The 16,932-nt window shown below is 35.2% G+C and overlaps 1 protein-coding gene and 1 long non-coding RNA gene across 5 annotated transcripts in view; both read left to right on the forward strand.

Moving 5' to 3' along the window:
• Positions 1-7,590, forward strand: part of LOC149562978 (uncharacterized) — a 174,222-nt gene extending 166,632 nt beyond the window's left edge. For 2 of the 4 annotated variants that reach the window (XM_089826415.1, XM_089826417.1), the window contains 3 exons: positions 6,917-6,982; positions 7,088-7,237; positions 7,312-7,590. In XM_089826415.1, the coding sequence (XP_089682541.1) occupies positions 6,917-6,982; positions 7,088-7,198 (177 nt within the window). In that variant the 3' untranslated portion in view covers positions 7,199-7,237; positions 7,312-7,590. The remainder of the gene's footprint in view (positions 1-6,916; positions 6,983-7,087; positions 7,238-7,311) is intronic. The other 2 variants (XM_089826414.1, XM_089826416.1) reach the window with 1 other exon arrangement.
• A 4,849-nt stretch (positions 7,591-12,439) lies between these two features.
• Positions 12,440-14,819, forward strand: LOC149562980 (uncharacterized). The gene is made up of 2 exons (XR_016364010.1): positions 12,440-14,318; positions 14,389-14,819. It is a non-coding gene; the product is annotated as an uncharacterized LOC149562980 (long non-coding RNA).
• Positions 14,820-16,932: the final 2,113 nt, after the last annotated feature.

Consider the following 16,932-nt stretch of genomic DNA (forward strand, 5'->3'; position numbering starts at 1 on the left):
GCATATGAGAGCTGATTGAATGGTGTAGCGTGTTGATTGGATTAACGCATGTCAATTGTTGATCTTGGTACATATTTTGAGATTTGTGATTGTAATATATGTATAGTAGGTACTTTGTGTTCCTTAGCAGTGGATGATGTAATTATTTGTGCATTGGAGAAATCCTAACAAGCTGACCTAATTGCTTGTTTGTAATTTGTATAAGGAAAGTAATTTCCTTGTAATGAATGATACATGGTATTGGAAAGTGATTATGTGTGTGAGCCTTGATCTTGGATATCAATAAAGATGAAGGTTGGTCAGATGCTTTGATAGAGTGAGTCCGATCAAAGGTGGCTTTAACCTTCACGCTTCGAGCAGTGTGCTCAAGCAATCAGCCTTTTGTTCTCTATCAACTCCTAATAGGGTTGTGAACCTTTTAACAATGGTTTTGTCCTTTAATAGGGAATGGTGTACTAAATGCTTTGTATCAACTCCTAACATGGTTAGGTCTCCTAACAGGAACATTGTTATATTAGTGCACAATCTTGTGGATATTGTCCCCACCAAGGTTTTCCTCTTAACAGGATTTTCCTCTAAAACAAAAATCTTGTGTCTTGTGGTGTTGGTTTATATCTTGTTCATGTGTTTTGTGTTCCTATATCTTTTCTTGGTGATTTAGTTGAAGAGTTTAAATTATATGAATATTGCACACAACTAGTTAACCCTCCCCCCTTCTCAGTTGTGATGTGAGGATTGTTATTCCTAACAATTGGTATCAAAGCCAAAGAAAACTTAACTGTTTGAGGAGATCCAGTATGGGGAGTTACGAAAAGGACAATCCTAAATTTGATGGTGTGAACTATTATAACTTGAAGACGAAGATGAGGAAACATTTGATCTGTTTAGGGATTAAATATTGGTTAATTACAAAGAACAAAGAAGACTCAAGACTGAAGATGAGTTGGGATCTAATACTAAGACAGATAAAATGAAATTTACTTGCTATATGGTTCCCTGAGAAGCCTTAATCGATGCTTTATCAGAGGCATAGTTTGTAGAGGTCAAGGAACTTGATTTTGCAAATGAGATCTAGCAGAAGCTAGAAGCTCTATATACAGATAAATATACTAAGCAAGCTAAGTTGCAAAGTAGGAAAGCGAAGCTAGAAAACATGAAGATGTAAGATGATGAGACGACTAGAACGTGTATCAAAGAATAACAGAGTTTGTTACTAGAATTGAGAATTCAGGAGTCATCACGGAAGATGAGATCAATGCAAAGCTCTTAAGTTCCCTAAAACTAGCCTATGAGAAGAAATTCTTGGCAATTGGAGAGATTCAACCTCACGTAGAATTTCACAAGAGAAAGTTTAATTGGTAAGTTATTGGCTTTTGAAACTTCTAGATAACAAGATGCTTTACCTAAAGTTGAATCTGCATTTATGTAATGTTCTAGTCATCAAATAAATCAATTATTAAAACCTTTGTTTATGGGCCGATTGATTTAGTATATCTCAAACCCATTTTTATTTAATTGTTTAGGTAGGTATTTGTCGTGCCTCGTGTCGGCACTTAGTTTTTCCTTCAACAAGGTATCTAGGTCTGTGAGAATGAGTTATTTAGGTATGCGATTTGGATTATCTCTGTATTACGAATTCTTGTTGGAGTTCTCTGTTGTTCCCCATTTTGGAAGTGAGACATCTTCCCTACTTGGCTAGTTCAATTTTGATGGGATTCAACCCTCACCCTATTACAAATCTCTATATTACTTTGCTTCAAACTTGGTACATCTAGAGTGCCATCTCTGTCTACTAATATATATAATCTATGTTTCGGTGACCATCTACATATATTCGTTTTCCTTGGTGAATCTCTCTGTGGGTGAATTCTTCTAAATCCGTTGGCATTAGTCGTTTGCAAATAATACTCAGTACCTGTATGAGATACTTGCTCCACGATACGACACACTTGCTTGCTCTATTGTACGACCCATCAATCTCCTCACTGTACGGCCCTCTTCTCCAAGATCTCCTTTGGATCGAGTTTCCCTTCGGATCAAGGTCCCCGTCAAACCGAGCTCCCCTTTGGATTGAGCTTCTCTTTAGATTGAGGTCCCCTTTAGAGTGAGTTCCCCTTCTGACCGACTTGCCCTTTGGACCGAGGTCCCCCTTCAGACTGAGGTCCCCTTTTGACTAAGGCCCCCCTATGGATAGAGTTTTGCCATTGGGTCAAAATTGCCTTTGGAACATTACAGTGGTATTAGAGCCAATGATCCTGCCAGCTTGTGGACAGTGAATGAAAGTTTATAGGCGGAAACAAAGGAGATCTCACTTAGTTGATAGAATGGAAAATTAAGAACCCACTCCTGCTAAAGTCATGGCATTACTGACAGGTCTTTTGCGGAATCAAGCACAAATTAATGACATTTAGCGACTTATGGAAGAAATTCTCCAAAAATTGGCAAATACTAAGATGTAGCAAACAAATTGGTCACAGTGAAGATTCAGTCTCGAGAAAGGCAAATCCTCATCCGACATGGTCTTGACCTTGCATGCCAACTTTCCCTCCATGGATGGAGGTACCGCACAAAGGAAGACGACCAACCTTTGAGGAAGTTCAAGTACAATTGAAAGAAAAGACCAGATGAATGCAAAAGTTGGAAGAGCATAAATCCTACGAAGATTACGCGGAATTGAGAATCTGATATTCTTGAGGCAAACATTGAGGATATTTTAGGGATGATCTCAGAAGGAAATTGAGTAAAGTGAAATTGTCGCCATTTGATGGATCCGGGTCCATATTCGCTTAGGCATGGGTAATGAAGGCTGACACCTACTTCTAGCTCAACCCGATACTGACACTTACATTTGCAACACTCCAGTTGAAGGGAGTGGTGCATTAATGGTGGCATCATGACACCATTATGCTAGGACATGACTAAGTGAATACTTATGCAAAATTCATTGAAAAAATGATAGATCGGTTTGATGGTAAAGATCTGAAACTTAATATTAAAGAACAGGCACAGTTAAGGCAAACGAGATCAGTCAACCAATACATCATGAAATTCCAAAAACTCTTTGTTTTGGTTACAGTCATTTCTAAAAGGAAGTAAATAATACTATTCATGGATAGATTGTTAGAACCATTGAGGGCTGGGTAAAGAGCTTCAATCCTACCACCCTCTCAAAGGCTATCAAAAAGGCTCAAAGTATGGCAACAACATCAACATCATCCTCTCGAGGTAACTCGCACTCCAAACCGCCATTGGTCCCAAGAGACAAAGATAACAAATCTCTACCGAGTAAGCCTTCGTTGGACGAAGCTTCTAGACAAGAACTATGAAGGAAGAAATAATGTTTCACTTGTAAGGAGTCATGGGAACCTTGGAACAAATGCTTCAAGAAAGGGAAAATACACCACATCGAAGTTGTATTTGATGATGAGGAAAATCTACCCCCAAAGGATGGTCACCCACAGGAGGACTCCAAGATGGTCATCCTGAACGGTATGAAAAAGATAGCTACATTGGTATGATGCGGAAGAACCATTTCCGTAGCCAAAAGCCCGAGATGTATGGTATTTCGGGTATAGGGAACCCTCCAAGAACATAGGGTCATTGTGATGCTTGATAGCAAAGATATGGTAAACTTCATAAACTCGTCTTAGGTGAAACGAAGAGGTCTACCTATAGAGGCACACGCAGGATTCGAAGTCAAGGTTGCCAGAGGAACACTCTTACCATCTATGCACCTTGTTCCACAATTGAGTATCACCATGGCTAATCACATAGTGACCGGGGATTTCTTTATAGTAGACCTAGATGATATGGAGACATTCTTGGTATACAGTGGATGAAGTCATTGGATGAATACCCACAAAGCTTCAAAAAGATGTACTTCACTTTTCTTGTCGATGGAAAGAATGTTGTTCTTAGGGGAATAACAATGAGGGACCAAAGGAAGTTTCCACTCAGCGAATGGAGGTCATTTTTTGACATGATGACATTGTGTGGGTTGCACATTGCTTTGTTTCGACAGAGCCAATAAAAGGGCAATGGGCATATTAGGATGATGAGCTACAAACCACCTTGAATACACATGATAGAGTTTTTGCAGACATTCCTTCTAGCATACCTCCCCATTGTGGTTTCAAGCACACCATCGAATTGGAAGCCGACGTCATACCTATTATCACTACACCGTATTGCCATCCTAAAAAATTTAAAGTGAAATTGGGAAGACAATTTCAAGAGCTTCTTGAGAAGGGATGGATTCATCCCAACTCTAACTCTTTTGCATCATCAGTGGTGTTGGTAAAAAAGGACGAAACGTTATGCATGTGTGTGGACTACCATGTGTTAAACAAGAAAACAATAAAAGATAGATACCCTATTCACAGGATCGATGAATTGCTGGATGAGTTGCATGGTGCAATTTATTTTTCTAAAATAGATCTCTGTTATGGATACCATCAAGTTTGCATGCGGGAAGATGTGGAAAAGACGGCTTTCTGTTGTCACTACAGACATTATGAGTTCCTGGTCATGCCATTCGGATTGATGAACGCACTAGTGACTTTTCAGTCCTGCATGAATTGCATCTTCAACAAACACTTGCTTAAGTAATTGCTGGTATTCTTCGATGATATCCTTATTTATAGTAAAACATGGGAAGAACACTTGAGGCATTTGGATGAAGTCCTTGGGATCATGGAAGCACAGTCCTTGTTAGCCAAACAATCCAAATATGAATTTGGAATGACAGAGATATTATACTCAGGACATGTTAGTAAGTTTGGAGTACAGGTTCACCAAGAGAAGATTCAGGCTATCCTTGATTGACCACTGCCAAAATCACTCTCCGAGTTGCGAGGTTTCTTTGGGTTATGCAGTTACTACCAAAACTTTGTAAAAAGATTCTCCCACGTCAGTGCTTCATCAACAAATCTAACTAAGATATTAGTCAATTACTTAATTAAAATGTTTATCATATACATATATGTTATAATTACTAAATAACCTTTTAGTGTTTAATCAATTATTTATAAATGTCTCTCCCTTATAACTTGTAATATATGATATATTCAGGAATGATCTAATATTAAATTTCATTATTAGAGGGGTATTACACAACAAAAATACCTTATAGCTTCAATAGTTTCAGGATTCCACTGAAACAAACAGATATTAAAATATGTCATAGACCCAAAGGCCTACCTAGAAAAAATAACTTTTCAAGATGAACTGGCTGGGTGCAGACTTGTGCAGCAGCCCAAGTAATGAATATTATTAACAATTGTCAATGGTGACCTCAAAACTGAGAATGATAGGCCTGGCGGAATGTATCACAACCTTCAAGCAATCATAGCCACAAAAGAATTTATATCAGGTTAAGGACTCACGCCCTACTTAGATACGGATGCAAGATGAAACCAAATTAATATTTATTATTCTTAAAAGAGTTCAGCAACCTATATTGCTGTAATCAATCCTTTCAGAAGATGTGTTTGGTAGGATAGTGCACAGCTAGTATCAGCACTTATATAAAAGTACGATCAAATATAATTTGGAACGAAAATCTATGCTCCATATAGACAATACCAAAACTAAAATTCTTCATACAAAACTGACATATATATTGAAATCGCACACAACAAATAGTTGGAATTAAGTTTGACTAATCTAACATTGATAATTCTTGCATAGAATTGTTCCAGTGAATTAAATGGTTTTTTCTTCCAATTCATTCTTTGTCAAAGAGTTTTACTTCTAGGATAGAACAGGAACAATGGGGAATATTTCCCAAAACAAATTTGATCAGATGAATTGATAACCCTCACCTGTTTTCAACTCCTTTTTATAGGCCTTCTTTTATTCCTTTTCCTCCAAACTTCAGCTTTTGAATTACATCACATTTGATTTTTTATTTTTATATAGAAAAATCTAAAACTGCCCTTAATGAGGGCTATAAAATGATGAGCGCCATAAAGTTGTGTGTGGTTTTGAAGGTCTTAATTTGGTCCCGGTGGCAGTGGCTCTGCCCTGCAACCTCAACCTATATCATGACAGGGACTGCGCCCTGGAGGCTCTACCCCTCAACCCCACTAGGGACCAGCCTCCAGAGCTAGCAAGGAGCACTCCCCCTTGACCCCATTGTGGCCATTGTCCTTATACCCCATTTGATTTTTGAAGTTCACTACAACCTTGAGTTTGCAGAGTATGTGCATTTGATGATGTTATTGTATCTTTGGCATTTGGCATCAATGCAAAATGATGAAATATCAAACTATCAAATGATTTAGTTTTATAAATCTGTATATTTCTTTAATGTTTTTGTGTATGTATATTGACATGACACACTTACCAAACTCAAAAATGATTTTCCACATGATTTCATACCTGTACCCATACCCGAACCAGCAACTTAGCGTTGTGTTATTTTTTCAACAACTTAAGTTATTTCCCTTGCACTACCCCATTAGTCTAATGGAAATAAATAATAACTAGGATATTCATTGAACTTATACTTGAGGAGAGAGAACAATGATGAGAGGCCCTCCCTAGCTTTTGTTTTCCCTAACTTTCAAAAGAGTTGGAAACTTGGAACTGATAAATGGTATCTCACGAACAATTCTCTAGGGTTCTAACCTCACTTATCTTAAGAAAGAAAGTAGACACGTTTATGTTCAATCTTAAGGCTTTTATGATTTGCACTCTCCTGGTAACTAGGTTTCTCTTTTTGGATTTGATGGTATGTTGCTTTTATCAAAACCATTCAAACATTAGAATCTGGAGAGTAATTTGAAGGATTTCATTAGCTCAAAATTTTGGTGAAAATGCAGAGCGTCTATAGCCTTAGATGATGGGGAAGAAACAATCTCTCTTTTTACTTAACAAGATTTCTTTTTAAGATTTCTTTTTCCATCTACTATAGATATCCGAGCAAGAATATGGCGTAGAGGGGGATGATCTTGACTTTGGAGCACTTGAAGCAGGATACGTAAGTAGTTAAAATCTACATTCAAATGACTTTCTTATGTAAAAGAGCACAGCATGTTGAGATCACTTCATAAGAACGAACTTTTTGACACTGTCTGCAATGCAGATAACGATCACTCCTTTAGGTCTCAAATCTCATGTGGATTCAAACATCCATACTTCATTTAAAAGCTGGGTCTCCGATGTGGCTGAGCTTGGGATAACGTCTTCTTTATGATTGGATGGGACGCTCTTCGATATCCGCTTGCATAAGCAGGTATTGTTTGCTTGAAATAATTTATCAAGAAGAGCTAAAAATGAATGGTTCTTCATAATAATGACAAGGAACAGATTAAAACTGCAGTGTTAAAAAGGCAAATGTCGAAACGTTCAGGCCACCGTTGATGATACGGGATGGAAGAAATTATTCATCAGCTGTTCTAATAAGCACGTGTTTAATTGTTCTGTTAACAATGAAGTTTTGTTGACATAATTCATATGATGGGTATTAAAGATTGCGCTGCGTTGCTTTCACCGGAGTCCTATAAAAAAAACTGAATAACTAGCTTCGGAGAGGGTAATATATTTTACCAAAATGATAAATGAATGTCTTTTAAACTATTTGCTTTATACTGTCTATGTTTTTGAATTTTAAACTTTGTTTACATGGAATGAAGCACTGTCAAAATCATTTTGGATCTGATAGAACCTAACTCAGCATCGACTCTGAAAATCAGTCGAGTCTTAACGGTAATTCTCCTTTTTTATCGTGTGGCCAGATGTTTGGAATGATTCGTTAAATTGAAACTGTTTGTTGAAAGAGTTTCAAATCAGTTTGTAATGCTGTGTTTTATGTGCTGCTATTTTAGTCTTTTGATTCTCTTCAAATATTTAGTTTTTCTAATGAACCTACTGGTTAATATCAAAATTGTGATCATATTAATTACACTTCAGTGCATGTAATGATAAGTCCATAGATGCTCAATAATAATTTTTTTAAAAAAATATAATCATAAATTAATAATAATTTTAAATTAAAACAATGTAAAATTTACTTAAATCTTTTAAATAGATTAATAAATATTATTTATTTAAATTTAATTTATCAAATATGAAAAAAATCAAATAGTATGAAAAAATAACATCTCTAACAAATAGAAACTAAAAAATAATATTTAAAGGAAATAAAACTAATATAAAAAATATTTATTTTTTATTTTTTAAAATTAAAGCCTAAATAAATTTTAAAAATAAAAAAGTTAAATAAATAGAGATCATAATTAATTATTTTAAAAATAAATAGAAAAAGAAAAATAAGAGTTAAAAGTGGAGATTTAAAATATAATATTATGTGAACAAATTAGATTATTAATAATTTTAATTTAAATAACATACTATTTACTAAAATCAACATAATATGAAAAATAGCAACGTCTCTAACAAATATTCTATTGACTAAATAAAATATAGAAACTAAAAAAAAAATAAAACTAACATAAAAAATAAATTAAAATAATTTAAAATTTAAAATCTAAAATCTAAATCAATTTTAAAAATTAAAAGTTAAATAAATGGAGATAACAACATTAGCTAATGTGGAGATCACAAATATTATTTTTTTAAATAAATATAAAAAGAAAAACAATAGAAATAAATTATAGAAATTAAAAAACAATATTTAAAGAAGAAAAATTAAACTAATATAAAAAATAAATAAAAATAATTTAAAAATTAAAACCTAAATCAAATTTTTTTTAAAAATTAAATAAATAAAGATGGCATCATGAGCTAATGTGGAGTTCACAAATAATTATTTTTTAAATAAATAGGAAAATAAAAACAATAGTTAAAATTGGAAATTTAAAATATAAAAAATTAGATTATTAATAATTTTTAATTTAAATAACATAATATTTACTAAAGTCTTTTAAATGTGAATTGGAAATTGAACAAAGGCGAATTTTCTGTGTGATTTTTCCTATGTTCTCCATTCTCTCGGTGATTACATGCCAAGGAGTTGATGCTAACTTGACCTTAACTCAGAGGTCACCTTTGATGGCATGGACCCCAAAGCATGCTGGTGAGGTGGCTCCAGACGACGTAAGGCTGGTGGGCGTCTCCAACATCAGCAATATTCCAAGTGATATATTCCATGACCTTGTTGTTTTTAGGCAAGTTTTGTTAATGGATGCTAATAATTTCTCTGAGCCCGTACCCCCCACTCCTCCTACCAGCCAAACTGAGCAAACTGGCATTAATGGCAACATTAGTCCAAACCCTAACCTCATTAGCAAGCCAAAATCCTTTCTCTAAGGCAATTTTGAAAGCTGCTATTGGAGTGGATGCAAATGTTAGATTCGTTATGGACCATGAAACCTCCATGCTTGGTAATAGCCCTATGGTGGCTTCGAGCCCTCTTTTCATCTCTCCTAACTTTGAGGTGTTGGCTGAGATTTACAAAGAGAAGAATAGGCTTAGAAATTATGCTAATTTCTTTTGGGTAGTTGAATTGGATAAATGCCCACCTAGGAAATTCATGGATGATTGGTTTCACAACTATTGGAATATTAAATTACGTTTTCATATTTCTTTCTGTCGCCAAATTCAAAAAAGGATTGTTTGTTATATTTTTTGCTAATGGCGAATCTCAAGTGCAAGTGTTGAAAAAGCAGTTTTGGACGGTTGGCTCCACCTCTTTTTGTGCTTTGGCATGGTCCCTTGAGGTTGTGCATGAAGAGGTTCTCGTCCTTGCTATGCCCAGGTGGATTCTGGTTAAGCAGGTTCCGCCATTCTTATGGAAATTTCTGTCTCAATTATTTGAGCCTATTGGCAAACTCATCCATATGGATGGAACGACCTATCTGGTTCCCTATATGGATGCTAGGGTTCTAATTTCTATTTGCCCAAACAAAGAATTTTCGTCTAATATTTCAATAGGTATTGCGGAAGAAACCTTAGTCTGCCCTGTTGAAATTCTTGGTGGTTTGAATGCTTGTTTCCTTTGTCGTAAAGAAGGTCTTCTTAGGAAAGATTGCCCTATTATCAGGAAAAATCCTAAGAATTCTATCCCTACCCCCTTGTTAACCCTATCAACCCCGATATTAACTCCTTAGCTAGTGGTCTCTCGCAATCTAGAACTCCTAAATCTACTCCCATTCCACGCTCCACCCCTTTTGCTTCTCAGCCCTTAGATTCCTCTTCAAGCATGCCCACTAATTCTTTGAACAACTGCGATGGTTTTCAAGTTGTCACTAAAAAGTGTAGGAGGAAAGCCCCTCCAAAAGTAACTCTACCCCAGAATGAGAGTCCTAATATCCCTTCTACCTCAGTCGTGCAATCTGCTTCATCTCTTCTTGATTTTAATTGTGACAAACTCCTTGAATCCCTTGGTCTTGAACCCCCCTCATCTAAAGCCTCTTATAAACTTGTGTCCCTTGGTCACCCCAAGTTTTCAAGGAAATAAGTGATGATTGCTACCTAGAAATTATTCCTGCAGCTAGCACGTCTCTTGGACCTTTCATTGCTCGCTTCCATGTCTCGCCATCCATGGAGGTGGATTCTGAATCGAATTATGATGAAGAATCCAACACTTTATCTAAGCGAAGAGGATGCCGCCTGGCTCCAAAAATAAACTCTCAGGTAAGAAAGTTGGGACAAGCTCCACTTGAGCGGCTCCCTCATCTAATGAAGTCCCTATGGCGTGCTCCTCTCTTGCACATGGTTCCCAATGAACTACTTTTCTTGGAATATTAGGGGTCTTGAATCTCTAGATAGAAAGTGTGTTATCAAAAGCTTCATTGATACCTATAAATATATAGATATTCTGATGCTTCAAGAAATTAAAGCTGTGGGTTTCATTCTTTAAATCAACCTTAACTTCATTTGGAATCATGCTCTAAGTTTCATGCTAAGCACCCTAGAGGTAGGGGGGATTGCTCTTCTTATTAATCCGAAATGGGGACCCTATATTATTGACAGTGGCACTTCTTGCTGCCAACGTGCTATTTGGTTGTTGCTCAATTATGACAACTCTATGTTTGGTATTTGTTCTATTTATGCTTCCAATTATCCTAAGGAACGTGCTAGTCTTTGGGACTAGCTCTCTGATCTCCCAGATATACGATGGCTTTTTTGTGGGGATTTTAATATGGTTGAATCCCAACAAGATAAAGTTGGTGGTATACCCTTCTCTTGGAAGGACTATGAAAAGCTCCATTGGAATCGGTTGACGGATGTTAAGCTCCTTTTTGACCCCTTAGCTAGTAACATAGATAACACTTCCAAGCTTTGGTATACCTGGCGTAATTTCCAACAAGGCCATTCCAAAATTTACTCTTGCCTTGACCAATTCTACCGCAACAAGAATTTTTTTTTTCCTTTCTCTCGAATTGCCATAATAATCCTGTTATTGTCTCTTCCACCACCTCTTTGACCATCATCCCATCTTTGCCCTTATTAGTCTTAAAAGTTACCCTGTGCATAACCAAACTCCCGAGTCCAAGTTTTTCCTCAATACTAGCTTTTTCAAGGATGCGATGTTCTTACTGCTATCCACCTTATTCGACATATTAACAAGTACAACCATCCCAATTGTTCTTACATTTCTAGATGGAATACAAACCTCCTCGCCTGACATTCCCTGCTCATGACGATCGACCAAAAGAAGGCCAAGGATTATAGATTCATCAAAAAGCAATTATCTTCCACCCTTCAGCAGGCGGAGGATAACATCCAAAGAGATCCTTCTAATAGTAATCTCATCCCTCAGGTGATGTTTGCTAAGGAAGCTTTAAGACAACACTTGCATATTAAAATTCAGGGAGCCAAAATTAGGGCTTGTGCCCACTGGGTCTAGGAAGGGGATCGTGGTACTAAAATCTTTTTTAATCTCCTTAAACAAAAGCATTCCAATGAGTCTATTGATAGACTTTTAATTAATAATCACGGCACCTCAGATCCTAAAATCATTAAAACTGCTTTTGTTGATTACTATTAACTTCTTTTCACCTCCAAAGATTCTCCCAAGGGCGCGTAACTGAGAAATAGGTGTAAACATCTCATCCCCAAAAAATTATCTAAGGATGACATTGCTCTTTTATCCAATGATATTTCCCTAGATGAAATTTTAAAAAGCTATTAATTCCTTAAGCAATGATAAGGCTCTCGACCTGGATGGTCTTCCTGTGGAGTTCTATAAAGCTAACATTGATCAGATCTTTAAGGACCTTCAAGATATTTACACTGAAGCTATCACTAATGGTTCCCTTGGTCCCTCTATCAATAGAGGTATCATCAAGCTTCTTCCTAAGGATGGGGATAAAGCCCTTATCAAAAACTAGAGACCTATTACGCTCCTTAATGTCTCTTACAAAATCCTGGCTAAAATCTTGGCCCTTAGACTTGTGGATATCTTAGCTAAGTTTATTTTTGCTACCCAGACTAGTTTGATCAAGGGTAGATATATCCTTGAGAACCTTACTACCAGTTAGGAGGCCATGGATTGGGCTAATTATTCTCACCAAGATTCTACTATGCTTCTCCTTGATTTTGAAAAAGCCTGCGATAGAGTGGAATGGAACTTTGTCCTTATGATGTTGGAGGCTTTTGGTTTTCCTAGCATCTTCTATAATGTTGTGTGAGTGCTGATGAGTGATGCCTTGGCCCAAGTTGAAGTTAATGGTTCTCTTTTGACATCCTTCCCCTTAGGGAGATCTATCAGGCAGGGTTGTCCTCTTGCCCTTGCCCTCTTTGTCATTTCTTTTGAAATCCTTTATTATATTCTACTGTCAAAGGTATATATCTCCCTAATGATGATGAGCTCATCAATTGCTAGTTTGCTAATGACACTTCTATCTTCTTTGAAGCCATTGTCATTAACTTCGAAGCTTTGCAATCTATAAGCTCAACATCTTCTGCACCATTTATGGGGCTCGTGTCTCCCAAACCAAGTCCATCTGCTTAGGATGGAAAGAGCAACCTATGGATTGGTTCCAACACTATCAATTTCTATGGGGTGGCCCTCACAAGATTGTCAAGTACCTAGGCATTCCCTTCTCTGTGGAACCTTCACTTAAAGACATGTGGTTTTGGATTAAAGAGAAAATTACTAAGAAACTTAACAAGTGGCATAACAGGTCCTTATCCTTAGCTGATAGAGTTCAAGTTTGCCAGAAACTCCTCTCTTATAACATTTACTACTCCTCTGCCTGGATGTTTACCAATTACCAAATTCTTGAAATTCATAAAACCATAAGGAATTTCATTTGGTCTGATGGTAAAGGTAATAAAAAGTTACATGTTAAATGGAATTAGTGTCATACCAAAAAAAGTTATGGGGGCTTAGGGCTTAAAGACCTCAAAACCCAAGGTATAGCTCTCTCCGCCAAGTGGATCTTTCACTCTATGGAGGGTAATGATCCTTGGAAGGTTCTTGTTAGGCACAATATTGAAAGGGGCATTCCAAAAAATGCCAAGAATTGGAAGAACCTTCCTTTTTATGATCTCATTATTGGCAACTTCCCAATTTGGTTCCAAGGTTCTTCTGTTTTTAAGTCTATTTGGAAGGCCTAGGATTATGTCTGAAAACATATCACCAACAAGGACTTCCATGATGGTTTCCATCTTTATGGTGAGAGGTCCATTTGGTGGAATCTCCAACATTTGGGTAAGCCCCTGGCCCCTCTCTCAAGGATGCTCTGCTAGATCCTGGTCTAGAAAGGACATTAATCAGTTTATGGATCTGTTTCAACATGAAAAACTTATTACCTGGGAGTAGCTTAGGTGCAAGTTTAATATCCCTGCCTCCTAAAAAAAGACTTATAATTTGATTGTTAAGGCGACCAAAGATTTGCCTTCTAGATGCAAGATTGACTCTCATAACTTCTTAAAACGTAAATGGCCTGATGGGGTCATCTTATCTAAACTCAAAGCTAAAAATATCTACTACATTATTGATCATAATGAGCATATTATTAGTCAATTCTCTTTGGTATACTTCTCTTGATATCAAGGATTGGAAGAAGTGCTTTGAAGTCCTTTGGCAGGGAACTATTGAGCCAAAAAACAAATGTTTCAAGTGGCTTGCTCTTCTGGACAGATTGCCTATTAGGAAAGATGCTGTCATGTTTGACTATTGTAGGTTTTGCAGGCTTCTTGAAACTGCTAGGCATATTCTTTTTTATTGTATCTTTACTAGAGAGATTTGGAGGATGCTTGGTATTGTTTACCCTACTATTGTTTATATTATTGAAATAATTACTGGTTCTATTGATGGGCTTAACAAAGATTCCAATATTTTTTCGTTTATTTTATCCTCTTAACATTCTTTGGCAGATCTAGAAGTGGAGGAACGAGAAAAGGTATCAAATCCATCCTAGGTCTCTTACTGAGTTTTTTTGAAAACTCATACATTATTTAAAAAAATTATAGGTCCAAACTACGATGCTGTTGGAAAAACAGAAACTGAGGAGGTTCCTTAAAGATGGGCATGCCACCTTCTTCATTTATGAGCTGAAGTACGGTCTCGAGTGGAGAAAGACATTTGATGACTTCTAGATGTTTGAAAGAGCCTGCAAGCACTTGAACCAAGAAATAAGGAAGAAGACCAAAACCAACATGGATGAGATTTTCATGTTGACTCAAATCCATAATAGAAAGATTATTGTTTGGATGGAAGGGCCTTTAGGCTGGACCACTTGGATACACACCTTCGAGGATATTCTTCACTAGCCTCTATTGCTTCCTTTTTTGTATATATGCTCTCTCCGATGTAACCTCTTTTGTATGTAATTTTTTGTTGAGGTTGGGCCTCCTTGGTACTCTCGATTGATACTGTAGTATCCTCCTTTAGTTGTTTTGAACTCTCTCTCTCTCTCTCTCTCTCTCTCTCTCTCTCTATATATATATATATATATATATATATATATATCTTTTAAATAGATTAATAAATATTATTAATTTAAATTCAATTTATTAAATATGAAAAAAAAATATTTAAAAATTCTATCAAAAATCTATTATGAAAAATTTGATAAGAGACATAAATAATAATAATATGAAAAATAATGTCTCTAACAAATATTATATTGACTAAATAAACTATAGAAACTAAAAAATAATATTTAAAGAAGAAAAACTAATATAAAAAATAATTTAAAAAACTGAAATTTAAATCAATTTTGAAAATCAAAAGTTATATATTGGAGATCACAAGTTTTTTTTTTTTTTTTTTTTTTTAATGGAAAAAAGAATCACAATAGAAATAAATTATAGAAACTAAAAAATATTTAAAGAAAAAAAACTAAACTAATAGAAAAAAATAATTTAAAAAATTTAAAAATTAAAACATAAATCAATTTTAAAAATCAAAAGTTAAATAAATAGAGATCACAACAAGATTTAAAATATAATCTTATGTGAACGAATTAGATTATTAATAATTTTCAATTTAAATAACATAATATACACTAAAATGTTTTAAATAGATTAATAAATATTATTTAATTTAATTTAATTTAATTTATCAAATATGAAAAAAATCTTTTACAAACATCTCATCAAAAAATCTATTATAAAAAATTAATAAGAGAAATACAAAACAATAATATGAAAAATTAGCAACGTGTTTAACAAATATTTTATTGACTAAATAAATTATATAAACTAAAAAATAATATTAAAAAATTTAAAAACTAATTTCTAAATCAATTTTAAAAATCAAAAGTTAAATAAATAGAGATTACAACATGAGCTAACGTGGAGATCGCAAGTAATTATTATTTTTAATAAATAGAGAAAAAAAAAATAGTTAAAAGTGGAGATAACAACTAATAAATATCAAAATAAGAGTTAAAAGTAGAGTGAGATAAAAACTAGCCGGTAAATAATTAATGAGAGGATTTACAATTTTTTGGCCAAATTGACAACTTTTCTGGCCAACTCTATCAAATACCCTTAAATTGAAAGGTACAACTCCCTTATGAGTGCAAGATATGCAATGAATTTGTCTTTCGAATTTTGGGGGTATGTTCTTAACCAGATAGCAGAAGAGGCAAAAACCAAGTTGCTTAACACTTGAAACAACCTAGGCAGATCAAGGGTGATTAACTAACAAAATGTAATCTATTCTGACCTATAATGCAATGAATGGAAACATGCATAATTAGCTACGATAGTAGGAAGAAAGAAAGAGATGGTGAAATAAGTGATTCCTAGATCACCGAGTTAGCTAAAGTTTTGACAATACCTAGATTGTCTATCCCTCATCTATCGCACACACTAGTTTTCGGCTTCCTTATGCAACTAACTACAAAACTTAAAATGAACTTAAATTCACACACAGTAGTCCCAACTATAGGGGTTTGCCCAAAGTAAATTTTGTCAATCTTATTGACTTCATAAAAGATTACATTCATATGCCTTCTCAAAATGGTTGGTTACATTGGATGATAGCTTCGCAGAGTATCTCTGAACAAAATAATCTAAAAATAGGACAAGCATGAATCATTGTCCATTATAGAGGCTGACAAAATGCCATGAATGACTACAAAAGAAAGAGAAGGGGAAGAATGACAAGTCTCTGATATAGCATCAAAACATCATGTCTTCTTAGAAGTAACTGATTTAGCTCTATAAGTTTTCCTGGCTTTGATTACTTTATGCAGCTCTTCAACATCTGGAATGATGATATTGTCATCTCGAACCATCCAGTAGTCATGCATTTCCCTCAGTTCATCAATTTTGGCCACCCTTGATTGGAATTTCTCCATTTTTCTCCTTATAATTGCAGCTGCTGCCGAGAGTTCTTGGATCTTGAACACTTGGAAGTTGAGTGGGTCAATGGCTTCATTAACAAATGCGAAGAACCTAGATTTCATTCTCTCAATGTCCACAAGCTTTCCATTCGTGGACATGAAGGACTGTGTGCAAGATCTTCAAATATTGAAACAACTTTTCAATGACCTTTTGTACCAA

This window comes from Cupressus sempervirens, chromosome 4 (assembly GCF_028749045.1).
Source record: "Cupressus sempervirens isolate cs-2001-9-10 chromosome 4, ASM2874904v1, whole genome shotgun sequence".
Taxonomy (NCBI): Eukaryota; Viridiplantae; Streptophyta; class Pinopsida; order Cupressales; family Cupressaceae; genus Cupressus; species Cupressus sempervirens.